General features: G+C 36.9%; 1 protein-coding gene across 8 annotated transcripts in view; it reads right to left on the bottom strand.

Annotated features, from left to right (window-relative positions):
- The window catches only part of WDSUB1 (WD repeat, sterile alpha motif and U-box domain containing 1), a 47,135-nt gene that overhangs the window by 24,756 nt on the left and 291 nt on the right, over nt 1-22,088 (bottom strand). For 2 of the 8 annotated variants that reach the window (XM_059167260.1, XM_059167256.1), the window contains exons 2-7: nt 21,472-21,603; nt 19,516-19,937; nt 17,270-17,454; nt 14,754-14,846; nt 10,537-10,630; nt 794-827 (exon numbers count right to left, since the gene is read on the bottom strand). In XM_059167260.1, the coding sequence (XP_059023243.1) occupies nt 794-827; nt 10,537-10,630; nt 14,754-14,846; nt 17,270-17,454; nt 19,516-19,937; nt 21,472-21,504 (861 nt within the window). In that variant the 5' untranslated portion in view covers nt 21,505-21,603. Of the gene's footprint in view, nt 1-793; nt 828-10,536; nt 10,631-14,753; nt 14,847-17,269; nt 17,455-19,515; nt 19,938-21,471; nt 21,604-21,860; nt 22,007-22,088 lie in introns of those variants that run through there. The other 6 variants (XM_059167259.1, XM_059167258.1, XM_059167257.1 and 3 more) reach the window with 5 other exon arrangements.

The following is a 22,088-nucleotide window of genomic DNA, read 5'->3' as shown; positions in this document are numbered from 1 at the left end:
TTTAATGTTATAGCTATTCTTGTAAAATCTCATGACAATTTCTTAAGAAACATTCAGGATCTACTTCACTCAGTTTGAGGATTCTTGCCCATCTCCTGCCAGAGTGCTCAAGTGATTTGAACTTTTCATGTGGAGGACTAACATAGATTCCTTGCTTGACCCACTACACTTGGATGATTTACATCTGTTTCATTTGCTGGCACAGCTGTGGCCTGAACTCATCATTATAAGGCTCCATTCAACATTCTCCATTCTCTCTTGGAGAGTATTTTCATCAACCACATCTTCACTTATAATATAAAACATGCATTTTTCTTCATATTTGTGCAACCCTGGTCTTTATTCAGATGGGTCTATCAAAACCTCGCATTTTCCCAAGTCCATTAAATCCTACTCTTCCTTATACTCTAAACCCAGCCAGAACTCTGCCAGCAGTAGGCCACTTTCAGCTTACACTAGTGTACTTCCACAATCCGGGGTAAACATTTATCCTTTGCTATTATGGAAACCTATAAAAATTTAAGAATAATCAATTTGAAATGATATTTTGTTCTTTTGGATATAGGTGCTCTATAAATCTATCAATTTTCTTTGATCAGATTAAACATCTGTCTTGTCCCAGAACCTGTATCTTAACCTATGTAACTATCTTACCATTTCTTAAAATGTATACTCTTAGGCACTCGAAAAAAGGATACATTTTGTTTATCTTGCCGAATTAAATTTTTAGTTCAGTAGCCTAATAAACGTATTTTACACACATCACACACACAAAAAATTCTGAAATACTTACAGTATCATATATTATGACAGACTTATCCACTGATCTTTAAAAGAAAAAGGAAATTATGGATGAGAAGTTCTATAAACACATAGTACAGCATTTATTAATTAGTATTTTTAAATCATTTAAGAACTTTTTTAGAAAAGATTGAGATATTGATATGCAAACTTTTAAAAAAGATTTTATTTATTTATTTGACAGAGATCACAAGTAGGCAGAGAAGCAGACAGAGACAGAGAGAGAGAGAGAGGGAAGCAGGCTCCATACTGAGCAGACATGCAGGGCTCGACCCCAGGACCCTGAGATCATGACCTGAACCGAAGGCAGAGGCTTATTAACCCACTGAGCCACCCAGGTGCCCTGTAAACATTTATTTTTAAGAGATTTTATTTATTTGAGAGAGAGAATGCACGTGCATAAGTTGAGGGGGCAGCAGGTGAAGCAGACTCCCCACTGAGTGGGGAGCCCAATACGATGGGGGGCTTGATCCCATGACCCTGAGATCATGACCAGAGCTGAAGCCCAACACTTAGCTGATTGAGCCACCCAGGTGCCCCTGTTGTGCAAATATTTAGAATTCAGCCTCTTCTTGTTCCTATGTATGACATTTTATTCAAAAAACTACATGCCATATATGAAATTTATATGAAAATTACGAACTTCAATAAACAGTCACATATGCTATTTATATCATCTAGCCATAAAAAGAGTAAGTATTTATGATGTATAAATAAGACACAATTCCATATCGGGTTAATAACTCAAAGGGAACACCCACTACAAGGGAGAGCTATTATAGTTGATCCTTGAACAATGCAAGGATTCAGGGCATTGAGCCCCTTCCCTATGTGGTTGAAAATCCTTGTATAACTTCTGACCCTCCGAAAACCTGACTACTACTAAGCCTCCTGTTCACTGGAAGCCTTACCAATAACGAGCAATCAATTAACACATATTTTGTATGTTATATATATTCAATATTGTCTACTTACAATAAAGCTAGAGAAAATCTTAAAATCTTAAGAAAAAATACTGTACTGTATCAAAAAATCTGCATATAAGTAAGCCCACGCAATTCAAACCTATGTTGTTCAAGGGTCAACAGTACTTGTTTCTTGGGTTTGGTTTCAGACAGCACTATTCTTTATCAATGATATGGCCATGGCTTAATTACTAATCTCTCTCTACACACACACACACACACACACACACATCTTGTGACTCCTTTTTTTGAACATTATAATTCTAAATTTGATATGAACTCTACATGATTTCTATTAATGATATAAAAACCCAAACCCTAACTCATCCTAATACTGTAACACTTGAAGAGATGGATCACCATTAGTAATCTTTACGAGCACCGTATACTGCGAAGACAGAAATTAGGGCAATAAGCAAGGTCCACTATGGGAACAGCAAGCAATAAGGCCAAAAATAGACTAGAACAAAACAAAACAAAACAAAACAAAACAAAACAAAACAAACAAAACAAAAGAACACAAAGCACCCAAGAAATTTGGACAGTCTGGTAGGCAACAGAGAGCCAGCTCTGATGGCAATGGAACAGGGCCACTTGCTATGGAGGTATAAAAATGAATCCGAGAAACAAAAGGCCAAAGATGAAGAATTCCTAAAAGTCTAATGAATCCAGGCAAGAAGAATGGAAATCATAAACGAAGATCTGTGAACTCTGGGAGATAAAAAAGTTTGTCAACTCACCTCCTATAGTCTCTAATTTGGTCATGGGATTCAAAGAAAAGATACAATAGGATTTGATAACGGATTAGACTTGGGGGAAGGAAATTAGGCTTTGAGAAAAAAAATAGTTTTTAATATTTGAGGTTGGAGTTTGAAAGACTAGAAGAATAACAGAGCCACTGTAAACAGACACAAAATAAAATACTATGAAACCACTCAAACAATATAAAACTTCAAAATATTTCCTAAATTGAACCTGAACCAACACCACACAAGAAGTCCAACTGTTTCGTTATACATTTCCTGCCTACTTCATGTAAATCTTACCCCAACTTTTCAGTATCCACATTCCACCACAGTCTGCCCTGTTGCTCTAACCCCACATTTCCTTATAAAGGAGGCATTAGTATACACGCCTTTTGATACTCCATTTCTTCAGTTCTGTGGCACTCTAAAACCTCAACACTGCTCATTCAAGACTGTAAGTATGTCAATTATATCTACATTGATACTGGGAGAGAGCAACAACACATATGTTATGTGGCTGATACGGAAGAGCGTATAACCATAGACTCATGGGTGATCCATGATACTACAGTAACTAACATTGGGCAGCCACCTAAAGCATTTTGGTCTAAACTAGCTTTATACAATAGCCAAAAAGCTAATCAGGGTTGCCTGGGTGGCTCAGTTGTTAAGGGTCTGCTCTCGGCTCAGATCCCAGAGTCCTGAGCTCCACATCGGGCTCACTGCTCATTGGGGACCCAGCTTCTCTCCCTCTCCCAGTCCCCCTGCTTGTGCTCCCTCTCTCACTGAGTCTCTCTGTCAAGAAAATAAATAAAATCTTAAAAAAAAAAAAAAAAAGAGAGAGAGAGAAGAGGCTAATCAAATGAAATTACCAACATTTCTTTAGGGCAAGTGTATTCCTAAGGTTTAAAGATTTATTTTGCACTTAAGTGTTTTCATTTTAAATATATCTACCTATGTTTCTCTCATTCAGAAAGTATTTGCAGCCTCTTACAAAGATGTAGCAAAAACAAGGTAAAAAATATCTGAGAGACTAGAGAGGAAGACAATACCAAGACGAAGTGGACAAGAGAAATGAAGGTTAAAATTTAGTGTCCAACGGGTGCCTGGAGAGGCTCAGTCGGTTACATGTCAGAATCTTGATGATAGCTCAGGTCATGGTCTCAGGATTCATGGGATCGGGCTCCACCCTCAATGAGAGTCTGCCCGTACCTTTCTCTCTCTTATTCCCCTCCCCCACCACTCACACTCACTCACTCTCTCTCAAAAAAATAAAATCTTTAAAAAAATGCATTGTCCAGAACACACATCATAAAATCCAGTCCACCCTGCTACAGGAGGGCTGCAATTTTGGTTTTGAGCTTCTTCAACAGCAATTCAAAAAAGAAAACATGATCTTTTAACACCATATAAGATAGAAACACAAACCCCAAAGTTTGGAAAAGAGACATCAATTCCTCAGACTGAGACCTGAAAGAACTATTACCCCCAAGGGCTTTATATAGAGGATGCTACAACACAAGTCCTCAACAACTCTTTCTGAATGACCATGGTAAATTTCAAACAGCTGTTTTATAATCCCCCCTTAGGATCGGTCAATGGCTAAAACTCAGAAAAAGCAGAAATCAGAAAATGTCCAATTTTTTAGATTACATAAAAAATAATAAATATGGGGCACCTGGGTGGCTCAGTGGGTTAAAGCCTCTGCCTTCGGCTCAGGTCATGATCCCAGGGTCCTGGCATCGAGCCCTGCATTGGGCTCTCTGCTTAGCGGGAAGCCTACTTCCTCCTCTCTCTCTGCCTGCCTCTCTGCATACTTGTGATCACTGTCTGTCAAATAAATAAAATCTTAAAAAAAAAATAAATATAACATTTAATAATCATGTACTGAACAATTATTATGCCTCCCAATAATAAATGCTTTGCCTGCATTTTCTTATTTAAGCTTCAGAACAATCTTATTAGGAATGTATTATTATTTTCCCCATTTTATAAATCAGAGAAGTGAAGCTGAGATAAGATGTGGAATTAGAATTTGCTCAAGGTCACATGGCTAGGAAGTAGAAGGGCTGGGATGAAAACTCAGTTCTATGTGATCCTAAAACACAAGTTTTTGGACTTTACACTTCCTAGATCATCATCCCCCATGAATGTATTAAAATTAAAAGTGATTCATAATGGGAACATACCCTGACATTTTTAGCCTAAGAACATATAAAGCAGGTGGCACAGCTATTCAAATTTCACTAAAGCTTTCATAAGACATCTAATTTCAAGCAATGAGATATCTAATAACCCTCCATAATAAACAGCATCATGTACCTTTAGGCTACTAAATGAACTGATCTTTTCTATAGGATTATGAACAATGTTATAAAGAGATGGGGGGAAAAGATGATTTGAGATTTGGAAAAGTGATCTTAAGTTCCTCATGCTAGTCATTAGTGAGCAAGAGAAGGTTGCTTGTAAAGCCACTCCAAGTTCATGACAATAAAACTCTATCCTTCACGGTTATAAAATAGATAAAATATAAACAGACTTCTTATTGGGATGAGAAGGGACACTTCCCACTTTTGGGATTAAGGTTTCTGGCCTCTCTTCTCCCTCACCTGGTTAGCAGAAAAAGGAATGACAAATTACTACAAAGTTTGGGGGAAGATGCTAGGTCATGTGGCCCAGGCCCTTCTGTATGTTGCTTTATCTGATCTGCCCCTGCAGAGGAGTCTGCAATGGTCCAAGGTGCCTGAGAGCAGGTAAGCAGCTCAGCTGCAGAACTACCGTCATGTTACCCGGTCTGTCTTCTATTTCTCTCTTACTGGTTTTTGGCTCAAGAAGAAGAAAAGAGGATATTATTTATCAAACTCTTAAAACTCTAACAATGGGCATTTTAAAACTGCTTTCCAAGAAATCCTAGCTACTAAAACTGAGAATTTATGGAAAGAAGCAGACCTATTTGAATTATGAAGACTCATCTTTCTGCCTGAATAGAAGCGGATATATATTAACGTTCGTTTTATCTGGTTGATCAAGACAAGTAGGGTGGAACAAAAGACAAGTTCTGCTAAGAGGCTAGAGGAGGTTATTAGAGGAGAGATGCAGAGAAAGATGGAAGGAAGAATTTCCTGCATATTTTGCTCCATGATGTATGTGATGCCATCATCGCTCTGAGAGCTAATGGAACATGTGAAGCAGATATGAGAACCCATCTATGTTTTGCTAGCCCAGATACTGAAGAGATTTTAAAAAAATAAAACAATCCACTCTTCTATTTTTTTTATTTTCCCTAAGGAAAAATGTTGCCATGCATTGAATTTTTTTTCAATGAATTAAAAATATTTTAGAATTATCTCAACTTTATTTTCAGTAAATAACAATATATATAACTCATAGGCAAAAGCTCCTTGAGGTCTTCAATAACTTCCAACTAGAACTTCAAAGAATCCTAAGATCAAAACATAGGAGAACCACTGACTTAAATCATGGTTCCATTTCTGTACTTCACCTTTAGCATGCATCTCCCGTAGCTACGCAATGCATATTAGAATTGCTTTGAAAGTTTCATTTTCCTAAATCTATACAAAGTAATAACATCCTAGTTCTCTATCATCTCTACCACCTATTTTTCCTGTCTCAATTCTCCTTACTCCTCTTTATATTTATCATACTTTTTTTTTTAAGATTTTATTTATTTATTTGACAGATCGCAAGTAGGCAGAGAGACAGGCAGAGAGAGATAGGAGGAAGCAGGCTCCCCACTGAGCAGAGAGCCCGATGCGGGACTCGATCCCAGGACCCTGGGATTATGACCTGAGCTGAAGGCAGAGGCTTTAACCCACTGAGCCACCCAGGTGCCCCAATATTTATCATATATTTTAATCCACTCAAGAATTTCCTGCCTCTTGGAATCCCCCTTTAGTTTCCCAATCCTCCCATATCCGCATAAATTCCATGATGCCTTTTACATGGTTACCCTATATCTGTGCCCCATACAACTTCCTCTGCACACCTGATGTATAATCCCATTCTGTTGTCAATTCATTTTTCCTATGTAGCCCCTTGTATTCAAGTATCTTTTATTCTACTCACTTTTTCCCACTGTCTCCCTCTTTAGCATATGTATCCATTCCACCTCACCAATACCTTTAGTCATAAATGGAATCTATCACTGACCAATGAACCTGTTCTTTACCTACTCATGAAGTGGGATTTAAAGTGGGATTTAAGTGGGATATCTCCCAATTTCCCTAAAAAACTAAATGTTTATATTTCACCATCTTACATTTCCAACCCATTCACTTGCCTATGTATTTATTCAAATGAATTAAGACTATTCAGAAAAAATATATGTGACCTACAGCGATACCATATACCAAAAGGTATGTAATAATGCAAAATAATATTTATCCACAATGACTGAAAAAGGTAAATTTTAGTTAACATATAATGTTAATTACAATTGACAAACAAGCTAATAAGGAATTATAATGCTATAAAATAGCATTTTAAAATAACAAATAGTTTTCATAACATAAAAACTCTACTGAGTTTCACCTAACACTTCTTTTAAGATTTAGAAGGCAAAGGCATGTCAGATCTTCCAGTGAACATCAGGATACAGAATTAAAACATCTCCAAGGGCACACTGTTTTTTACTTCCTTTTATATGCTGTAATGCAACTGGCAGAGACTTGGACACATAAGACAGTCATAAATACTTGCTGAATTTCATATTATCATTTTATCATATTATCATTCACTTAAGAGTGAAATGCACAATATATCCTCCAAAACAACAGAAGAAAATCCAACTTTCTTTAAACTTTCACTGACTTCAATTCTATCAAAAGAGAGTTACTATACTTGCTTTTTTTTAAATATACTTGGTTTTTTATGATGAACCATTTTCATCTTTTGAGATAAAAGACTCATATCTAAAATAATGGCAACATAACTAATTTTTTGGCTTATTATTTGGCAAGAATTGGAACATATAGGAAAAGAACAATCAAGCTTAGTCCAGAATACTTTAAATGATTGTTAGGAGTCTGAATATCTTGGCTGGAACAAAAGCTGCTTATGAAGAGACATGAATATGTGGCCTGTGATATCAAACAGGCATTGGTGAGAAAATCCAATGGCAGCAAGGAGAAAATATACCAAAGTATACAAAGAGAATACAAAGTAATTGAACCATGCTACTGTGTACCAAACCAATTGCTTTACAGAAGTTTTGAAAAATAAAGCCAATGTTAAGATTTTTAACAGAGAACTAGAAATCAAAAAGTTACACAGTGGACCTGAAAAAATAGCCAAATACAAATTCCAGGACCAAAAAACAAAATAAACCAAATTAAGGATTCATCAATGGACCAGTTTAATATATCAGATAATGCTAAGGAGAGCATCAGCAAAGGGGAAACCACTCAGAATAAAGCCAAAGAAATAGAAGAATGAAAATACAGAAGAGAAGAGAGAAGATATAAAGTTTCTAGTAAGAAAGTATATTTTGCATTTAGTTGGGAGTCCCAGATTTAGAGGAGAGGAAGGATAGAGGCAATATTTGAAGAGATCTGAAGTTTGAATTTTCATTCTATATATTTAACAAGCTCAGTGAATTTCAAAGGAAACTCGGTAAAAAGATATCCAAATCTCAATACAAAGTAAGTACAAAAACAAAAACAAAAACAAAAACAAGACAACCACAAAGAGAAAGTTCTGTGGAGTAGCCAGTGAAAAAAATACAAGTTACATCCAGAGAAAAGCAACAGTTAGAATCAGGCTTCTCTATAGCAATGCACAAAAACAGTCAAATCCTTTTTAAGCTGTGTTTATTCCAACAAAGCAAAGCTGGTTTAACATTTGAGAAATCAATATAATTTACCACCCTAATAGAATAAAAGAAAAATCATGATTATTTCAAGAGAATCATAACATGAAGAGAATCTTCATGATAAAAACAAAACAAAACCTCTTACAAATTAGAAGGGACAGAAGAGCTAATAAAATTTATCTCCCCAAACCTACAGTGATCACACTTAATAATGAAAGCTTTCCTTTGCAAAGAGGAATCAGAGGTTGGCTGTTATCATTATATCCATTATCCTGGTACTGTTAGTTCAATAAGGCATACATGATGTCAAAGGTATAATAATTAGAATGAAAGAAACAAAAGCCATCAACATGTGGTATGATTTTGTACATAAAAAATATAAAAATTAAGACCCTTATAAGATCTCAACTTTGTCTTTCCATATGCACATCCCTATATCAGACATGTCTTTTGTAATAGCAACAAAAAAATTAAGTGCCTAGAAATAAATCCAGTAAAAGATGAGGACCTACATAGAAGACAATTATTGAGAGACATCAAAACAAAAATGGAGAAAATGCCATATTCATGGATTAAAAGACTCAAAATCATAAAGAGGTCCATTATCCCCAAATTTATCAGACTCCACAGAACCCCAATCACAAATCCAACAGGTCTGTGTGTGTAAAGGGGATAGCTGGAGGCAATCTGACAAGCTAACTCTATATGGAATGTCAAAAATCCAGGAATAGTTAAAATATAAAGCCTTGGAAAGAAAGAATGGTTTTAGAGCAAGGATAAATAGAATAAGAGAATGAAATGGGCTGAGAAACAGATCCACATACATATCATCAGCGATTTCTGACAAGGTAGCAGAATATGAGAAAAAATGATCTTTTCAATGGGTATTACTGGGACACTGAATATCCACATGGAAAGAAATAAAACTGGACTCCTACTGTACTGTGCATGGTACACACAAATCAAATCTGATAGAGTAAAAACAATAAAGATTTTAGAAGTTAATATGGGAAAATATCCTCAGGACTCAGAACATAAACTGACTACACTAAAATTGAAGCTCTGAAAAGACAAATACACAGAAAGGAAAAGATATCTGCAACACATAAGTGGCTCATACACTGAACTATAGAGACAATAAATACAATTTCAACAATAGATCAATAAGAAAAATACAGAAGAAAAATGAGCAAGAGACATGAACAGGCACTTCATAAAAGAAGAAACACATGTGGCCAATAAACTTCTGAAAAGATTCTAACCTCACTGTTTCAGGGAAATGCATATTTAAAATGCAGTAAGATAACACTTCACATTTATAAGAATGGCTAAAAATTGGGGCACCTGGGTGGCTCAGTGGGTTAAGCTGCTGCCTTCGGCTCGGGTCATGATCCCAGGGTCCTGGGATCGAGCCCTGCATCGGGCTCTCTGCTCAGCAGGGAGCCTGCTTCCTACTCTGTCTCTGCCTGCCTCTCTGCCTGCTTGTGATCTCTCTCTGTCAAATAAATAAATAAAATCTTTAAAAAAAAAAAAAAAAGAATGGCTAGAAATTAAAAAAACCAAAAATACCAAATATTGAGTATAGGCTAGGCTGTGAAATAACACTGCTATAGAGGAGCTCAGCTACTTGGCAAACAATTTGATGTTATCTGCCAAAGCTGAAAACACAATTATTCTATGGCTCATAAATTCTATTCCTATGTGTTTTTCCTAGAAAAATGCACAAACATGTACATTAGAAGACACAGACAGCTTCACACATTATTGTAATGCTCCTAAATTGAAAATAATCCACTTTTGTCAACATTAAAATGGATAAGTTATAGTATATACATTCACTGGAATATTACATAGCAATGAAAACCAACAAGCCAGAGTTGTATGCATTAATATGAATGGATGTGCCAAACATCATGTTGATTAAGGGAAGCCAGGCACAAAATAATACACATTATATGATCTGTTATAAATCAGTTTAAAAGAAAAAAGTGATATTGCATATGACTTAAGATGTTGTCACCCAAAAGGGGCACCTGGAAAGGGAAGACACTGACATTCCATTTCTTGACCTGAGTAGTGGTTACACAGGTTTGCATCCATCTATCAAAGTTGTTCTTTTACGTTTTATGCACTTTTCTGTATCTGTTCCACTTCATATCAAAATGGCTTAAGGAAATTAAACTAAATAGCTTACCCTGAGACTAGCATCTGCCCATTATGAGAAAAAGCACAAGCCAGAACAGGAGCACAGTGCCCACTCAGTGTACTTTTATATTTGAATTCAAAACCTGCAAATAACAAGGCAAGAAAAATTAGCAAGCTTATTGTGCTTAGAATTTATGTTTAAGTTAAAATTATTTCACTCATTTATTTTAATAAATTATCTTTAAGTGCCTGAAGAATAAAAAAATGAAAAAATCTTCATGCAACTCAGGTATTGGAATGCAGTGTGATTAAGTGGTTTCAAATGTTCAGTAATGGGTAAAGAAAATGGTGCACTCAGCAAATGTGGAGGGATTATAATGATCAAGTAGTTTTAAAATTTTAAACTCTATAAAATACATAAAAATTTAACATTTTAAGCTAAGCTAAAATTTTAAACTATTGGGGCACCTGGGTGGCTCAGTGGGTTAAGCCTCTGCCTTTAGCTCAAGTCATGATCTCAGGGTTCTGGGATAGAGCCCCGCTTCCCCCTCTCTCTCTCTACCTGCCCCTCCACCTACATGTGATATCTGTCTATCAAATAAATAAATAAAATCTTTTAAAAAAATTTTTAAACTATTAAGATAATCTTGGCATTTAATTTTTAAAAATATAAAATACAAATTGAGGTGCCTGGTTGGCTTAGTGGAGCATGCGACTCTTGATCTCAGGGGAATGAGTCTGGGCCCCATGCTGGGCATGGAGCCTACTTAAAAATAAAATATTATAAGTATTAAATATATATATATATATACACAAGTATATATACACATACACCAATTGCCTGAATACCAAGAAAGAATCAAATTGCCCCAATACCTAAACAAAGATCAGTTTTTATTTTTTTAATTTTTGAAAAGATTTTATTTCTTTGACAGAGAGAGAAAGAGAGCTAGCATGTGCAGACACAAGCAGGGGGAGCAGGAGAGGGAGAATCAGGCTCCCCACTAAGCAGGGAGCCCAAGGCAGGGCTCAATCCCAGGACTCTGGGATCACGACCTGAGCCGAAAGCAGATGCTTAACTGACTGAGCCACCCAGGTGTCCCACAAATATCAGTTTTTAAAATCTGATATCAAGAAAATATTCTCTCATTTCACAGATAAAAAATAATAATAATTTATACATCCTATAATTCCAATTATATCTTATAATACTCCAACAAAGTACAGTAACACTAAACTCCCTTTTGTGCTTTCTGTAATCACTGAAAAGACATATCACAACTATTTTAAAGCTAAACCGAAGGAATTCAATAGTTTTTCGTGACAACCTATAAAAATTACTATTAAGAAGTTGACCTGAGGAGACAATATAAGTGAAAGCTATCAATTTTCTCAGAATAAAAACTTTTTTGAAGCATTAATTCCTCTTAAGATAACTGCATTTAATTAAACAAAAAGGTCATTAGAGTAGGTAAAAGCTTCAACAAATAGAAAAAAATGTATTATTGTTACTAAATACACACACTTTATTTCTATTCATAATAGGAAAAAGACATTTATTTTTATCTGGGAGAGGAGACGTAGTCCATGAAAGCACTATGAACATACAGATCAGGAGCTGGCACAATCAATCGAACACAGCAAAAATGTTCAGTTGTAAACCACATGAAGACCAATAAAACTTACAATATCGCCATAGGCTATATTCTCAAGTGTAAGATCCATAAGTCTATATACTCCTCCCTAACAAATAAGCAATTAAAAAAATTAGATGCAAATGATGATAAACACTTTATAAAAAGGCTTTAATGGTAAACTTAAAAAAGTTTAAACGGTGTTCAAACTTAATGGTTTAACAGCATAAACCATTAGATTTTTGAACAATTATTAAAGACATATTGAGAACATCCAATATATGACTATATTTATGGATTCTCATTAAGAATTTTACTTTGGCAGGAGTAAGAAGACAGGATCGACCAATGAAAGCAACAGGTCCTCACCAGTATGTCACTGAACACATTTAAAAGAATGTCTAAATATAACCTAATAGGCAATAAATTAACTGAATTTCCACAAAGAGAAATTTATTTTAATAAAATACTTACTTACTTCCAGATAATGGGCCATTCTCTATACACTGGTATAATGACAAAGATTTTCTCCCTGATCAAACTCTAGCTAGGCTCTTCTGAGCCCTCTTCTCAACTAAGGCCCTGAGTTTAGCTTATAAAGACTTAACATTAACCTAGTTTCTGACAGCTCAAGGCTGCATGCCTAGGATAATCCTAGCCCCCTTTAAGTACCTGCGTGAGAAAACTCAAGGCTGCCAATAGAATTTGCTGTTCTTTCCAGCCAGAACCTGATGATAGGACCCTTGTCTCCCACTCTCTGGGAGAGTAGGAGCCTAATCTCCCTAGGTGCCAGTTAGCAAACCCAGATGAGTTTCGCATGGCCCCTATCCTTCCTGTTTGTAATTTTTCACTTCCCTGACTCTACTGAGCCCCACTGACCTCCCTCCTTATTCCTCATTCTCCCTTCAAAATGCCAAGTCACCTCTGTATAAATAGAGGCTAAGTACCATTCATGTTTGACTCTCTCCCAATTGCAAAAGTATACTACTGGTGAAATTCTGTCCTTATATTTTAGTGTCCAGCTTTGTTTCTCTTTAACAATAACTGTAAACAACAAAATGCAGTTTGTAATTTAACTGAAGCTTATTAGGTATCAATAAAGAATCTTTTTAGGCATCTAAAGCAAGATGGACAATTGCCCATGTTAATTTCGGAGTTCCCATTAAAATGACAGTGAAAGAATTAATAAAAATATAAAAGCACATCAATGAAGAGAAGGGAAAGAGAGGCATCAGCAATCCGGAAACTGAAGCCAGTTTGGGGAAGGCAGAAAGCAAAATAACTGGGGAGGAAGTATAGAGGAGTAATAGCTCAGAGTGCAAAGGGAGGGGTGACAGCCCAGAAGAAAGTTAATCTGCCCTAGAATACCCCCAAAGACTTATCCATAGCTGGGGAAAAGGAAAATCAGGATGACACAGATATCAAGCTGAAAACAAAAAAGTTAGCAAAAGGTCTACTGACAGAGCAGTTGGGGTCCACCTCCAATCCTTCCCTCGTCCCGCCCACAGCATGTTGCACAAACGCCAGATGCTTCTCTCTAGGCAAAACATTTCTAGGGGAAAAGAATGGCTTTCTGGGGAGCTCCCTGGCAGCTCCAGGGCAATTCTCTAAGCCCCTGAATTGCTCCAGTCAGGGCCAACAACCTGCTTCCTCACCCTAAAGGGAAGCCAGCAATAGCAAACCACTATGTGCACAGAGCTTCTAAACAGCTTATTATTGCCTAATTCTTAAATGTCAATGGAATACAAGGATCACCAGAATTTGAAGAAGTTAGTAGCCATATGAAAGAGAAAGATCAGTGTAAATGAATAAAAAAAAGACTCAAGAGCAAACAAGGATAATCAGGAAACAGAAGGGAACAACAAAACAAAAACCTCTAACTGGTATCCTGAGTTTTGAGTTGACCTTGCACTCATAAAATAGAAGGAGAACACGGAGAAAAAGGAAACAGAGAAGAAGATGAATTTATTGAAATTGAAAATATGATGGAATAAAAAACACAAAAGGTTAAAAGATGAAGTTAAGGTGTGTTTCCAGAAAGTATGGAAAAGATAAAGAGATAAATGTGGCGGGTGGGTGACGCACGGAAAGAAATCAAGGAGGTCCAACACTCAATTAATGAGAATTATTAAAAAGAGAAGAAATGGGGAAGAAATTATTAAAGAAATAACTTAAAGGTTTTCCAAACCTTTAATTTAAAAGTTTTCCGAAACTGAACAATGTGAGTTTCTTGACTGAAGGATCACCTGAAGGAACAGTGCATTACATGCAGTAAAGACCTCCCCGACACTGCCAAAAAACAGTCACCACAGTGAAAAAATTTTAAATATGGTGGAAAAACAATACTTATACAAACAAAACCACCAAGAGTTGCAAACAGATAAAGTGTAAGGTGGTTTTTCTGCTGAGCAGGAATGTGTGTGGTGGTAGCGGCAAGGTCATTATGAGCTGTGAGCATCTGATTACTAAATCGTGCATATGGATGTAACTGCTCTGACTAAAAATAATTAATACATACTTTATAATCACTTTTAGAAATCCAGAGTTCCTTAAATAAAAAGATGAATTAAAACAGAAATTCTATCTGATACTCAATTTTAGAGAACTGCTGGTTGAATACACACATACATACCTAAGACATGGGTAAAAGAAACTACCCAAATTTTGATCTGGCAATCCTGACCACATGAGGCCAATCGAAAAAACTGAAGACCGTGCTCTCCATCTAAAAATGTAAGTTTGTGAAAAATAAATACACAAGAATTGGTAAAATATTTAAAACAAAAAATTTTCAATTTCTTATATTGAGAGCTGTTAATTCTATTCACTTAAACCATATTCAAAAGTGACATTAACTAAACACAAACCATAGAGTGAAATGCTAATTAAAGAATTTATTTTAAACAAGGTGCATCAAAGGATTATAACCCTGGCCACTGAACTTACTACAACAACTTGCCTTTTTTATTTCCTTCCACTAAGAATGTAACTCAAGGGTATGGGCCAATATTGAGCTACTAAGCCTGGGCCATCCTTCAAACCCATTTTAGAGTCTATAAGGCTAGCACTGATGGGAAAAATAAGGAAGAAAAGTTATGAGTGTTCAACATTTAATTATTCCCAACTTTTTTTTTTTTTAAGAATATACCCATTTCTTAAAAGCTTAGTCTATAATTCACATGGAATAATAGAGATTTTTCCCCCCTTCGGCTGAATCAAGACAAAGGCTGGAATTATATAAATCCAAAATAACATTAATTCGGTCTGTTTTATTTGGTAGAAATTATACAAATCAGGGAAAGTAATCAGTAAATTTGGTGTCACAAAAAACCCACTAATTTTTAATGCTGAGATAATTTCAGTGTATGATTATATATACACTAGATAAGTTCCTAAATATTTGTAGCTAATGTATATATTGATATCATCAAGTCAGTTTTATGAGTCCCACCTAACTTCACAGCTACAGTTCATCAAAGGAAGTTTTGGCACTGATACATACTAAGATACAACTATGTAAGTAAGCACAGGGGAGGCTTATTTGAAGCGATTTTTACCTGAAATCTAAAGGATAACTAACAGTGAACCAGCTGAAGGGTCCATATGGTAAAATGCTTGGAAACATCTTAGAAACATTCAAGGAACAAAAGGAGTCCAGTGTGGCAAGAAAATGTCTGAGACCAAGTGTGCGTTGAGAGGAGGCAGGCAAACAATGTGTCTAGTACTTCCAGGCTTTGTGTTTTGGATCTGTACCAAAGGATTTGTACCTTACCTTAACCTTATTTTAATCAGCCACTGCTGGGTTTGAAATAGGGGAGTGCCAAAACCATCCTGCCCACCTCTGGACTTGAGCTGTCCAATAAGGTAGTCACTAGCCACATGTGGCTACTGGATACCTGAAACATGGCTAGGACAAATTTAAACGTGACATAATATACATACCAGATTTCAAAAACCTAGTATCAAAAATAGTGAAATACCTTATGTGTTACTATCAATTATTGAAATATTTTATATATGAGTAAAATTTTACCATGAACATTAATTTCACCTACGACTAAAAAGTCTTAAATCTACAATGTAGCTCACACTATATTGCTAATAGGACAGAACTGGTGGTGGAACAGGACTTGAAGCAACAAAAGCTAAACTTCATCCTATCACACAGGATGAAACAGAAGAGAGCTTCCCAATTCACCGTTCTCTATTTATTTTTATTTTTTATTTTTTTAAAAGATTTTATTTATTTATTTGACAGAGACAGATCACAAGTAGATGGAGAGAGAGGCAGGCAGAGAGAGAGAGAGAGAAGCAGGCTCCCCGCTGAGCAGAGAGCCCGATGCGGGACTCGATCCCAGGACCCTGAGATAGTGACCTGAGCCAAAGGCAGCGGTTTAACCCACTGAGCCACCCAGGGGCCCCCACCGTTCTCTATTTAAAACAAGAGTCTATCTATATTCAGGAGCTTGTATTTCTCCCTTTAAAAGCTAATTGTGGGGGCGCCTGGGTGGCTCAGTGGGTTAAGCCGCTGCCTTCGGCTCAGGTCATGATCTCAGGGTCCTGGGATAGAGTCCCACATCGGGCTCTCTGCTCAGCAGGGAGCCTGCTTCCTCCTCTCTCTCTCTGCCTGCCTCTCTGCCTACTTGTGATCTCTCTCTGTCAAATAAATAAATAAAATCTTTAAAAAAAAAATAAAAAATAAAAGCTAATTGTGTTGTTAAATATCTTATTTTATAAATTCAGCTTTTGGAAGATTAAATTAGTAAACTGAAAATTTCCAATTCTTTAATTCACATTTCCAATTCTTTAATTTCACATTTCTCTTTGAAGATCAATATACTGTATTTTAAAAATCCCCAGCACAACCAATAGGGTGAGGTCCTCTAAATTACCATATTTAAGGAATCCAGATCTACTATACAAAGTATATTAGTCATTCCCCAATGTATATTAAATAACCTGATTTTCCCTTATGATATTTCATGATTTCATTTTGATCAAATAAAGAACAAGAATGATTCCTCAACAGGAATGAATTAAAAGGGCTTCTCATTTATTGAAGATGAAATGAAAATGAATAAAAGAATTAAAAGGTGCACACAAATTACAAATAGGAACTACTAGCGCTTTAAAGATTAAAATACTAACCAGTAACTGGCTGTGAAGAAAAATCACAGCAGGTAATTCCAAGATCATGTGCTTTTTCACTATGCAGACACCTCATTTTATCATCCCACACTGTTAAATCTCCACATGAGGATCCAGTGACAAAGAGGTTTCCATTCGGAGAAAATGCACAGGCCACCAAGGAGCCATCTTTAACACTACCACATCTGAAATAAAACCAAAAAAGGGCAGGGGGTTTCATTCCATTTCGGAGTATCTCTTACTTTATATTACAATTTCTAACAGCAGCTTACTATAGTAAAAACAGGAAAAATGGCTAATAGAGTACTTAGGGCAACAGATGTCTGTAGAAATATCATATGCTTTGAACTAAGACGTGCTTTTCCAAAAAACGGGTTTAAACATTATCTTGAGTAACGTATTCAAGCCTAAGCTATATAGATCCAAACCAAAGTCCATGTAGCTTCATGTTTTTCCATATGCCAAGTCTGTATGAACACATTAAAATCTACGAAACTTAACCAAAAAAGCTCTGACAACCAAAATATCAACTAAAGTTACACATTTTTTAAAAAACTACTTTTGCTGGAAAACATATTTTTAGGTCAAAAGTACTTTCAACTTTTGTATTAAAATCACCTAGAAGCATCACCTTCAAATATAAAATACAAATAAATATAAACTAGAAATATACATTCTTTATGAAAAGAAAATGCTGTGAACAAGTTAAAATTATCTTGGGAAGATAAGGAAGCAATGTGCTGACAGTATTAATTTTAATTTTCTCAATTAGGAAAAATAAATTGATAAAAGCCTAACAATTAGTGCAGGGTCCCATCCAGTGCTACTGCAGTGTTATCTTTATACAGCAGCATACATTAGGGAAGTAATGACAGAGAGGCAGAATTCATCACCTGATAAGTGAAAAAAGAAAATTTCTTAGTTAACAGCTATATTTCATTCATATAAAAAAAGAAACTTGAGGGGCGCCTGGGTGGCTCAGTGGGTTAAGCCGCTGCCTTCGGCTCAGGTCATGATCTCAGGGTCCTGGGATCGAGTCCCGCATCAGGCTCTCTGCTCAGCGGGGAGCCTGCTTCCTCCTCTCTCTCTCTGCCTGCCTCTCTGCCTACTTGTGATTTCTCTCTGTCAAATAAATAAATAAAATCTTTAAAAAAAAGTTTAAAAAAAAAAAAAAGAAACTTGAATGATTCCTTCTTTCTGAGCTGTCTCTTTAAATGGTTCATTAACGCCACTTAAAACACATCACCTTCTTCAACCCACGACCTAATTCTAATGAGCAACAGTTGTGCTCTGAATGGTCTAAGGACAGGAGAAAGTGTATTGGGCTATTTCACTTGGTAACATTTAAAAGTTTATGGTGTTTAATGTACTTAATGTCACTGAACTGTACACATAAAAATTATTAAAATGGTCAACTTTATGTGATATATAGCTCACGATAATAGACATAAAAGTACATAGATTTCATGTTGGCAAGTTGCAATAGAACATTACCAGTTTAAATTAATTGATGTATTTTCATCTAAAAGCAGTTTTTCAGGTAGTTTTTTGTTTTGTTTTGTTTTAATGACAACACCACACTAATCACAAGGTTCTTTTTTCTGGGGTTGATCATTTCCCCAGGTAGAATCCTAGTCAGGAAACAGCTGTGTTTCTCAGGTGAGACTTACCTACCATTACTCTATTACTGCGAATGCTTGAGTCACAAGTGACAAAAATAAAGCCTAAAATTACTGAATCTTATTCAAAAGACTGTTTTCTTTATCTAGCTCTTAAAGTAAAAATCCATAAAAGTCTAACAAAATTAACGTGTATTTTACAGGAGAAAGATTGGAGATTTAAAACTCTTAGGGCGGGTGCCTGGGTGGCTCAGTGGGTTAAGCTGCTGCCTTCGGATCAGGTCATGATCTCAGGGTCCTAAGATCGAGTACCTCATCGGGCTCTCTGTTCAGCAGGGAGCCTGCTTCCTCCTCTCTCTCTCTGCCTGCCTCTCTGCCTACTTGTAATCTCTCTCTGTCAAATAAATAGATAAAATCTTAAAAAAAAAAAAAAAACTCGCAGGGCTAAGCAAATCTACTACAAAAGCCATATTAAACATTTGTTTTTATGACCTTCAGAAGACAGGTCAAAATGTCTTTCCTTGCAATATCGGAAAATTATCTGGTCATCAACATATTCTTTCTTTCTTTCTTTCTTGGCAAACTTGTTAATAGGGTTAAAAACGGAAAGGGTCTAAATATTCATACCTATATAATTTGTATGACTGGGCGTTCCATAATACGACTGTTCCGTCAGCTGCGCCTGATACCAAACAAGTGGAGTCTGGGGAAAACTGGCAAACCCTCACGGGGCTACCAGTGGGCTGTTCCATCACTGCCAAAGTCTCTCCATTCTGAGTATTCCATAGGACAGTGGTACCATCTGTTGAACAGGATGCCAAAACGTGGCCTGAAGGGGAGAAACAGCAGCAGTGGACAGCATAGGTGTGAAACTTCAATGGCGAGTGGGGCAGCTCGGTAAAGTCACTTAGGGAGTACAGGCGAATTGTTTTGTCCAAAGAGCAAGTAGCCAAGAGGGAAGAGGAGAATGCACAGCAGTTGACATCATCACCGTGATCGGCTAAGGTATGAATTAGTTTCACCATGTTCTTTACTTGAAGTAAAATGTCCTGCAATTTTTAAATAAAGGTTACTTCATCCTTAGAGTCAAATAAATGCAACTCAAATCCGTAGAAAAGAGTCAAAATCAATTTAAGGATTTGCTCAGTGAAAGCTCCTACATTCATATTTTTAAAGGACAAACTATTGTACCTGAGATAAGAATAATTTGGAGAGAAAACACAGATAAGACCATAAACTCTAATGATGATCACAGTCACACCTGACACACCAATAAATTTCCATTAACTCCTGAAAAAGAACACTGTCAAATAACGTCAAACTGATTTGACACTGAACATCCAAAACACTGGGTGTTTATTTCACCTCTGAAGCCCTTCCCTTAACTAATTGTTTCTCAAAAATGTCTCACTCCAGATCTGCTAATCCCAACTCAAAAAGATTTTCCACTCTTAAAAAACTGTCTCAGCAGCTCCTTCCACAGAATGGAGCCAAGGAGACAGCTCTGCCTTTCAGATGCATTAACTGTACCTTTCACTCATAAAAACTAAGAAATGGTTTCATTCAAAATTTCAGTGGCAGTGCTGCAAGCTCCTATGTCATGGTGTGCCACCTTGTCTGATAACGAATAAAATGATAGAAAAGATTTGAGGTAAAGAACCAATTTAATAAATCCAAGAAAACCAAGAGAAGAAAATCAAAGAGAAAGAGTGGCAAAAAAAATGAACGTAGCCAAGCTAAACTTAAGAACAATTTTACAAATTTAGATTAAAATCCAAACCCTTCCTCAAAGCTTATAAAATACTGTATGTATCTGGCTCTTCGCCACCTACTTCTCAGATCTCAAGTCCTGCCCCTTTCCCTTTCCCTCATTTCCTTCAGCCTGCCTGGTCAAATGGATTCTTAGATCTTCACAAGGCTGTTTCCTCAGGTTGAAATTCTCTTCCCTTTGCTTTTGGGATCCTATTTTTAATTCAGATCTCAACTCCAGTGTCTCTCCTCAGAGAGAGTTTGCCAGTCTAAAACGGCCACCCTCCAGGCTAACATATAACTCTGTTTCAATCCTCAGTGTAGCAATTACGACCAAGGATGTAATTGTTTTCTCTCCACCACGAGGATGTAAATTCCAAAGGAGTGGAGATCTTGTCCATCTTGCTCATTTCTTTATCCACAGCACATAAAACAGTGTCAGAACCTAATATACTCAAATAAATATTTGTTGATTTCTTCCAAATCCACTTGAATTCTACCTCTATCATATATGAACACAATATAAAATTAGAAAATTTAAAATAAAGCTACCAATACTAAATATAAAAAATTCAGCAGTGGAAAATAATGCAAAATGAAACAATAATCAGGTCTGAAGGAATAGGTATACCCTTAGATTGTAATTCGCAATCCCTTGTTGCATTGTTTTTTGCAGAATTCTTTACAAATATATGTAACACATTTATATTCATTGTATCCCAAAACTTCAGCGTTTTTTTCCCCCCAAACCTCCCTCAACAACGTTTAAAAAACAAGCCAAGATAAAACAAAACAAAACCAAAAAACCCACGAAATGTCCTCGTGGATTGTCACCTGTATTATCGCACGGAAAACAAGCAAGATCATGAGGTCTTTTTGAAGAACTCCCAAATCCCAACTGTGCAAAGACACTAGGTAATCTTGCAAACAAACTTCGGCTTCCACGCCCTTGTGGCACTCGGCTCCCTTTGCAGTTCCAGACCAAACAGATGGTAAAATAGACACATAATCACTGGAATCAAAGTCTGTTTGAAAAGCACTCTCAAGCCTACCACCACCTGCCTCGTCAGGCTGCGAGCGTCCGTCCGTCCACTCAGCCGTCAGGCTGAAGGGCCAGTCCCGGGGCTGGTCAACTCGCCAGTGTCAACATACGCATTCCTATCTAATCCAAAGCAAACCGGAAATGTGCCCCAAATCTCCCCACATAAAGCCCCGCGACTTACGCCCCCGCACGCTGTGACCCTCCGCATGCAGTGTACCCCACTCTGACAGTCGGCCGGCCCTCAGCCAACTGAGCCACCCCGGCAGGCGGACGGACGGTTGCCGGGGAGCCGGGCCTTCCGGGGCGGCGGCATCCGACTCGGCCCAGCTGATGTATCCACGCAACGCCCGCAGGGCCGCCCCGGGCTCCGGGCCCCGGCCCCGGCCCCGGGAGCATCACCGCGCCCCGC

The sequence above is a fragment of the Mustela lutreola genome, chromosome 3 (genome assembly GCF_030435805.1).
Source record: "Mustela lutreola isolate mMusLut2 chromosome 3, mMusLut2.pri, whole genome shotgun sequence".
Lineage (NCBI taxonomy): Eukaryota > Metazoa > Chordata > Mammalia > Carnivora > Mustelidae > Mustela > Mustela lutreola.
The sequence above is the reverse complement of the archived record's forward strand: the minus strand, read 5'-3'. Positions and strand labels throughout refer to the sequence as shown.